Below are 8,342 nucleotides of genomic sequence, written 5' to 3'. Positions count from 1 at the left end.
CAGGCCCAACAACAGTTCCCATAAGATAGAAAAACTCTCGCATATTGGGTTTCGCTGGAAATGATTTGACTTGATTTGAAGAGCTGCAAAACCAGACCAATTTGGATGGGCCTCTTCAATGGGCCTCTTCAACTTCATTTGGGGTTTTACTGTCTCTCAAAGGGATGACAGACAATGAACACAATATGGCCAGTACACAGCCATAGATAATTTGATTACCCAACCACAAGACAGAAATTTACAGTGATAATAACTCTTAAGTGTATAAAAAGAACTGTAAATCACAGCCTGGATTTCCTTACTGCTTTAATGAAACACAGTGGAAACTTTTGTCAACTGATTCTCAATGCACAACTTTTCAGACATATAAAAGAATTTTAGTTTTTGTAACACAATTTTTATTGTAAACTTTTCTAAACTAAGTTTTGGGTCAGTTTTTTGTTAGTTCTGCATTAAGTGATAGTTTTGGACATTTGGGGGAAGCAGAAAAATCAGTAAACACCTAATTGACATATTATCGCCTTATATGGCAATCATGTAAGCATGTTAGTAAACAGTTGCCTGATTACACATTGCGCAGATTTGGAACAACATTAGCATTCATTTGGAGTCCGATTTCTGGCTAACCAACAAGCAGCTCCAGAGGGAAATGTTAGTCCAACAGCATACTTTTTTCACGGACTAGATGCTAACTTTGGTGCTTAGGGCTGGACAGGTAGAACACAGCGGGTTTATAAGAGCTTTCTTACTGAAAACATCTGCCTGTTGCTGCTGGAAACAAGGTTGAGGAGAGCAGTGGGAGTGAACCAAAACAGTGGTGGAACATAAAAACCAAAACAATGCATGAAAGATACTAAAACATTTTAGAGCTGAAGTGAACTTCAATGCAAGTAGGGTAATAATTATCTGTGCCATCTTCACTACCAGCCACATACTTGTTTATTGTTATGTATATATAGTTGCTTGATTCATTGTTAGTATAAAAATATTAGGGCCGGGACTTTAACGCGTTAATTAAGATTAATTAATTACACAATAATTAACGCGTTAAAAAAATTGACGCATTTTAATCACACTTATTTTTGCACCGTGGAACGTTTCTCACTGGATGAGTTTCAGGCGGACCGATTATACTGGAGCACCAACTAGCGTAGTTCAGACAACAACAAACCACAGTGAACATGAACGAAGTAGCTGATGAGACCGCTTTGGTCGGCCCCGTGGATGGAAGTGTGGATAAGAGCATGGTTGTGTGCAAGCTATGCAACAAGGAATTCACATATCACCGCAGCACATCGAGCCTCAAGTATCACCTCAATGCAAAACATATAGCAGCTAGCATGGACGCTAGTGTGGTAGCTAGCTAATTTCTGAAATGTACTATATTTCTAAATATGCTATTGCTACACTTAATGGCAAAAATTGCACTGGTCTGTTGGACTTGAACAAAAATAAACAATATTTGTGTTGCTTAAGCTTATGTATTCAGTCATTATTCAATGGTATACTAAAAATCCATGTGAAAAAAATGACTTCTCACTGTTCTCAGGTCAAATATTTATATGTGATTAATTTTGATTAATTAATTACAAAGCCTCTAATTAATTAGATTAATTTTTTTTAATCGAGCCCGGGTCCTAAAAAATATTGATTAGTGCAATTTTTTTTGCTTTTTTTGCAAAAATAGTTATAGGAAAGTAAGGTGTGGCCCAATTCTAATTTGCATGTCATAACACAAATAAATCCAAATTAGCTTAATTTTCATGAATCAAAATGAGAGACCTCCTCTGTCAGATGTACAGTATTTAAAGTATTACTATGATGTGATTGTCAAGTCAGTTTCACCAGTACTGGAAGGTACTGATCTAGGAGCCCAAAACAAGAGTAGGGAAATAAAAAGTCCTGCTGTGAAGGGAGGGCACAAGGACGAGGGGGCAGCAATGCGTTCAATAAGACATTATTTTGGGGACTCAGAGTTCCGCGCTCCGCCCCTGATCGGAGTTTTACATCTGTCGAGCCACCATGAAATGAACCACAGCACTGTTATTAAAAGCCTGGCCTATCAGGAACAGTTTGGGCTGAATCACGTGGACACATCGACTGACAGATAGGCAGCCGGCAAGGTGAGAGAGGAACTCATGGCACTTCGTTGAGGGAGAGGCAAGTCCGTGCGTAAAAACTGAAGTTTACCACGTAGCTGTGCGGCATCAAAGGGAACATCGCCAATAACACAAGATTTCTTCGGAGTAAAGACACGAAAAATAAAACAGCAACGGAGAGAGCTGAAGGAAAAGTGGTTGTATGGCACCTCAGTCGTGCGTAATGAATCCTGAGCAGGGATCGCCACCCTCGGCTGCTCCTGGGGAGACCTCACCAGAGGACCGCACCGATGGAGGCATGGGAACTGACGAGCTCGACTTGTCACCTGTCAGAAGATGTAAAACCAAAAGCGTAGATCTGCCTTTCAGCGTGGAATCCCTCATATCAGACAGAACACCGGCGCGAAGTCTCCACTCCCCCGAGCCCGGTCTAGGCTGCGTCCGGCCGGAGGTCACAGAGTGTGCGCCACCGAGTGGACTATATCAGTCCAAAGAAGAGACGGTGGACCTCAGTGACAAAGAGACGAGCCCCTGGTTTCAGGCTCCTTACACATCGCCTTCAAGTGAGTGTGGGCTCTTTTCTTTCTCAGTTGTGGGAAACATACGCTATTTCCCATTTTTCCAACAGTCAAAAACGTATTTGGAAATCTCCAGACATCTTTGCGTAATGTTTGATATCCTAGTTTTCTCATATAAATACTATACATTGATGAGGAACATCAAGATAAAAAATTAAGCCACTATCGTTTATAATATTTCTACTGAAATGAGATGATGTAATATAAGAACAGTTTTGAAATAGGATTAAAAACATTGAAATGAAGGATGTGCTGCCTAAAAAGGTTAAAAAAATGCAGCTATTAATTTTATATTTCCCTGTTTTTGCTTTGCTATTATGCATAGTGTATAATTTAAACTGGCAGAATCACTTGTTGATGACTTAAATCACATAAATAACAATGATGTGACTTTCTAAATGTACTTCCAGGACTTCCCAGCCCACCACCCAATCTGCGGAAACACAAAAACAACAGGAAACCCAGAACTCCCTTTACAACCTCTCAGCTGCTTTCTCTGGAGAGGAAGTTCCGTCAGAAACAGTATCTGTCCATCGCGGAGAGAGCGGAGTTCTCCAGCTCCCTCTGCCTCACAGAGACCCAGGTCAAGATTTGGTTTCAGAACCGCAGGGCCAAGGCCAAAAGACTGCAGGAGGCTGAACTGGAGAAGCTCAAACTGGCCGCTAAGCCGCTGCTGCCGGCCTTCGCCTTCCCCTTCCCCCTGAGCGCACCTATGGGTGCACCGTCTCTCTATGGGGCCCTGAACGGACCACGGCCTGCCTTACACGTCCCAGGAGTATTCAGTGGACCATATGGGATGTACTATTTGTCTTAACACTCATTAACTCTGAACTGGTTCTTTGGAAAAGCTGCCTTTAAAAAAAAGCCTTAATACAGCAAATAATTTACACTGCAAAAATGTCCATTTCAATGAGTCTGAAAACGTATAAACTATTACATTTTTTTAATCAATCCTTCTCGTTGCAGTAAAAAGAAAACCCCCCAAAAAACAAAAAAATATCTAATGTGGAAATGTTTCAAGAAAAACATGAATTAAATGATATTTCCACTTTTTTGTACTTTTTCATATTTTATTTAATTTTCTATGGATGATTAAAATAATCCTAAAATGAGATTCACTCAACGGTAAATTACTCATTAACACGGTCATTTCTGCAGTGTATTCAGTAAAATCCTTTTTTTAGTGACGGAGTCTCACTGAGCTAATTTTACGGACTAAAAATTCAAAATTCATTGTGGATGTTGAGCTTTTCTGTTGCAGCAGAGCTGTTTGCGACAGAAAATTCAAGACAAGTCAAAATAAGACAGATGTGACATGAATAAATGACTTAAATGCCTGTAAAGCAATAACTCACGATGACAGTGACGGTGTGAATGTTAAATCTATAATCTAGTGGCCTTTCAACATTTCTCTCCTTATAATGGACTTTTAAATGTTTTAGAGGAACACTCAAAAGCATAAAAGGTTTAATTTTGCAAATGATTACCTTTGGCATTCATACTCTAAAACACACTTTTTTGAAATCTTTTATATTGGGATGGTAATTGAGCCCAGTCAGTTCGTTTTTTAAAGTGGATAAGCCAAAAAAGTATCAAGTCTGACTGGTTATATGTGCCTAATATTGTAATCAGACACTATAAACAGCCAATGTGAAATTTTTGAGTTCAATAAAAAAAATGTTTTATCAGTTTACATCTTTCACAAATATGTTACCTTTGGCCTTTTATGGAGCTGTTAAAAGTTGACCAGCCATTTTATTTTAAGTTACCATGAATACTGATCTTTCAAGGGGAATTCAGTAACATCTAAACCACTTTATTTCCAGTCAATGTTTGCTTCTAACAAATGTTTTCGATTTCACCAGATTAAAATTATGACTCAACTGTAAATATGCTTTATGATTGTCCTTTAAGTTATACTTTACCTCAAAAAGAATAAACTTTTCTTTGCACAGATGTTCAAAGAGCTCTCACAGCAGGCAGTGTCAGTTTCTGTAAATAAAAATCGACTATTTTTGAAAACACTCAAAATGATAAAGATGGATTTCAGACATTAATGTACAGTGTATTTTATATTTGATGGGTGCAAAAGTGTTTTGTAAAATTATTAAAATCTATTACATAAACTCTGACATTTGTCTCATTTCTGTACTCAAATGGTCGTCCAGTCCCTATTAACTGTATTTGTAATGTTGTTTTATCCACCACCAATACAACAGATACAGTACAAAGAGCATTTCATATGGTGTACTTTGTAGTTTTTTCCCCTTTTGAAAACTGATATACAAATCTTTTTTTTTCTTTCTTTAAAAAAAAAAAAAGGACATACAATTAACACTGATGGATTGAAAAGCACTAAGTGCTAACGTTCCTGAGAGTCCAACAGACTGGATGTCACTGAAGGGGAGAAAAGTCAGGAAAGACCGGAGTCAGGAAACAAACTGTGGACAACAATGAAAAATATTTTTGACCACCTGAATGATCATCAGAGGACATCACATAATTCTGTGCAAAAACAATCTATTTTATTTTAAGTTAAGGACATATTTGGCAGTAGAAGTACACATTTATAAGTCTATAGTACAAGTGATACATCTGTTCAATGTTTCATTTCCTCCTTCCGCGCCGTCCTCTGAAGCCTCGGACGGAGCTGTGACCAAAGCACACGTTTGTTGGGACCCTGAGAGAAAAGAACATGGCTGTTGAATTTTGTATCTCAGATAATTTATCATTTAAAAAAGAAAAACCGGAGTAAATATTGAAATAGAATCACATACATCAATTACACAATATTGTGCCTAAATAATTAAATGAACCCCTTCCTACAGTTTGCTTAATCCAGAGTAAACTAAATACACTTTCTACCTGGAGACTGTAATCTTATCTCAAAGATGAAAAACTAAACTTGCCCTGAATTCCCAGAGTTTACAGCTTAAAAGAGACTAAATTAATCTCTCTTAGCACAAGGCAAAACCAGCCTGAGAATACATCCAGTGTGTTCCTGCAGACTCATTTAAAGACTAACCTGTAGGAGTATCGTGGTTTCAATGACTCTGCGCTTGTGTCAGCGGTGCCGGTGCTGTGAACTGCAGCTGAATAATCTGCATGCTCGGCATCCTCGTCAGATGCAGATTTTGCCATTTGAGCAGCTTCTTCCTCGGACACATGCGTCTCCATGGATTCCGCTTGCTCACGTTGCACAGACACCACATCACACATAACCTCACACACACCTTCAGACTCACACACATCGTCCACTACCTCCATTGATGTGTCTCTCTCCTGCTGTTGCTTCGTATCTCCAGCTCTATAAGAAGATAATGTCAAAATATTTCAAAAATAGAACACACACAAAACAGGTTATTTAAGAAAAAATATAATGATTAAGGTCAGAGTAAACTAGGACACAAAATATACAGGTAAAGAAAGTTATATCAAAAATATGAAATAGTTTGCTCAAAATGTTAACACTGCTTCAGCATTGCAATATTATGTGAAAAATATGTAATTGTGAGACATTAAACCTGTTGATTATAACAAATGCAAGCACTCCAAGATAAAAGAAGGCTTGCTTTAGGTTCTATTTCTAATGACGTTTTGCTGCCATCTAGTGGACAAAATGTAGTATGTGCAGTCTTACCCTTTGTCTTTTTTGGTTTGGTCAAATCTGAAGTCTGGAGGGTACTCATGAGTTTTTATTAGGTGATCCTTCCTGTGTTTACTTGTCCTGAATTTCTGTCCACAGCCCTCTACCAAACACTGGTACTGAAAAATACGTAGGAAGCCTCATGAGTAATTTGTCTTACAGAGAAAGGGTGAGTGTCAGATGGACAATAACGATGTCATGGTAAAGAAAGTTCAGAGGTTTCATTAATTTACCATATCTTGCCTCTGGGCGAGGACAGCGAATAGAGAGTCGTGCCACTCCAGAATGTGAATGTCAAGGAGGCGAGCGGTCGGCAGGGAGCGACGACAGGAGCAGCACACATGTCTATGTAGAGAGTTGTAGTGGTGCTCGTATTCCTCTAAAGTGCTATGGACGGCACTGCATCCAGAAATGTGACAGGCAAACTCAGACACACTGTGAGAAAGAACAAGAGAAGTAAGTAAGTGAGTGAGTGAGTGAGTGAGTGAGTGAGTGAGTGAGTGAGTGAGAGCCTGACTAACACTGGTGTTACAAAGGGAAGAAAATCAACAGCTTTTGGAAAAAGGAATCTGCATGTCTAGGGCCAATTTGTTTCGTCGTTTATTTCTCTTATTTGTGGAGATAGCTGATCACATATAGACAATGGGTATCACAACCAGATATATCTACAACACATACAAGGGAGTTTGATAGAAAACGTACTCATGATATGTATTTTTTTTTTTTTTTAAAAGAAGGTTTGTCATTGGCTTGAAATAATCAAGATCGTTATTCTTTCACCATGTTACTTTTTTAATGCATTAACTCTGTGAAATATTAAATACAAAAACAGCACTATATGTCTGACACACATTATCAATTCCCCGAATGATGCAGGGGTGTTATTGACATAGTCAATCAAAATACTATTAACTCAGTATTCTGAGGTTACATTGACAATGTGATGGTTACTTGGGTATGACTGGGTATGATACCTCCTTAGGAGGCAAAGCGTTTCATCCACTAATCAGAAGAGCATAATTAGGCAAGATATTGAACAGCAGATTGCTCTTGATGGTTGCGACAGCACCTTGCATGGTAGTTTACTGCCATCGGTGTGTGAATGTGTGTGTGAATGGATGAATGAGTAGCAGAAATATTGTAAAGTGCTTTGGATAGAAGCATGGATATAACTATCATACCTGAGTGTGGGCTTGTCGTCTGGCTCTGAGACGTAAAGGTCTTGTAGATACATGTGTCTGTGAACGTCTCCATCCTGTAAATAACCAGACACAAAGAGAGAGTTGTTATGCTGGGTACTATTAACTATCATATTTTTCCAACAAAAGAGCAGTTCCTTCTGATACATTGTAAATCTTTATATTTTGAAGGCTAAATTTTATATCCAAAGGTGCAAATTTTCTCAATCTTCACCTAGTTTGCTGCCCTTTCTAGCAGACATTAAAAAGTCCCCTGCTGTCTTAAAGCCACACGAAGAACTACTAAAACTTACTTATGTTGACATGTAATCTTTATTAATTTACTTAATTGTTTTTAGTTCTCTTTGATCTTTGGCTTGTTTGTTCCTTAGGTTTGTTTGTTAAATATATGATTCAATTCCTGCGCATGTTATGCTGTATGTCCTTTATGGATTTCCTCAACTGTTTGTTTTGTGTGGTGCTTTTCTTGTATTCATGTATTAATTGTGTGTGTTGTAGATTTCCACATTTTTTGACTAATAAAATTGAAACAAACAAACTGAGTTGAGGTTGATGTTGCCATAGATACAGAGACGTCGTTGCTATGTTACCTCTAGCAGTTCGTGGTCCTGGTGCAGGTGGATGAGCTGCGGGCTGAAGTTGAACGGGTTTCCGTCCTTTCTCTGCCACTGCGAATCTCCTGTCACACCGTCTTCATCACAGCTTTTTACTAATACGTCTCCCTCTGTCAGAAGTCGGACCATTTCTGGATGTAACATTGTTCCGTTAAGTCTTCACACTCGCTTGGGAGTCAGCTAAAGAAAACCTGTCAGTCGTTGGA

General features: G+C 38.6%; 2 protein-coding genes across 2 annotated transcripts; one reads left to right on the top strand and one right to left on the bottom strand.

Annotated features, from left to right (window-relative positions):
• The first annotated feature begins 2,027 nt into the window (after positions 1-2,027).
• msx3 (muscle segment homeobox 3) lies at positions 2,028-3,491 on the top strand. The gene is made up of 2 exons (XM_062430741.1): positions 2,028-2,662; positions 3,088-3,491. Exons 1-2 carry the CDS (start codon positions 2,302-2,304, stop codon positions 3,489-3,491), a joined length of 765 nt encoding a protein of 254 aa, XP_062286725.1. The 5' UTR covers positions 2,028-2,301.
• Positions 3,492-4,946: 1,455 nt separating this feature from the next.
• Positions 4,947-8,342, bottom strand: znf511 (zinc finger protein 511). The gene is made up of 6 exons (XM_062430798.1): positions 8,113-8,342; positions 7,505-7,578; positions 6,557-6,758; positions 6,318-6,442; positions 5,703-5,984; positions 4,947-5,357 (listed from the first exon to the last, which is right to left on the bottom strand). The coding sequence occupies exons 1-6, from the start codon at positions 8,278-8,280 to the stop codon at positions 5,285-5,287; spliced, it is 924 nt and encodes a 307-aa protein (XP_062286782.1). The 5' UTR covers positions 8,281-8,342; the 3' UTR covers positions 4,947-5,284.

This window comes from Scomber scombrus, chromosome 12 (assembly GCF_963691925.1).
Source record: "Scomber scombrus chromosome 12, fScoSco1.1, whole genome shotgun sequence".
Classification (NCBI taxonomy): domain Eukaryota; kingdom Metazoa; phylum Chordata; class Actinopteri; order Scombriformes; family Scombridae; genus Scomber; species Scomber scombrus.
Note: the sequence above shows the minus strand (reverse complement) of the source record. Positions and strands in the feature narration are given on the sequence as shown.

Coding starts and splice junctions, on each gene's coding strand:
- msx3 (XM_062430741.1), top strand. CDS start 2,302: ATGGCACCTCAGTCGTGCGTAATGAATCCTGAGCAGGGATCGCCACCC. Junction 2,663..3,087: donor TCCTTACACATCGCCTTCAA/GTGAGTGTGGGC, acceptor ATGTACTTCCAG/GACTTCCCAGCCCACCACCC.
- znf511 (XM_062430798.1), bottom strand. CDS start 8,280: ATGTTACATCCAGAAATGGTCCGACTTCTGACAGAGGGAGACGTATTA. Junction 6,443..6,556: donor TCGCCCAGAGGCAAGATATG/GTAAATTAATGA, acceptor CGTATTTTTCAG/TACCAGTGTTTGGTAGAGGG. Junction 5,985..6,317: donor CAAACCAAAAAAGACAAAGG/GTAAGACTGCAC, acceptor ATCTTCTTATAG/AGCTGGAGATACGAAGCAAC.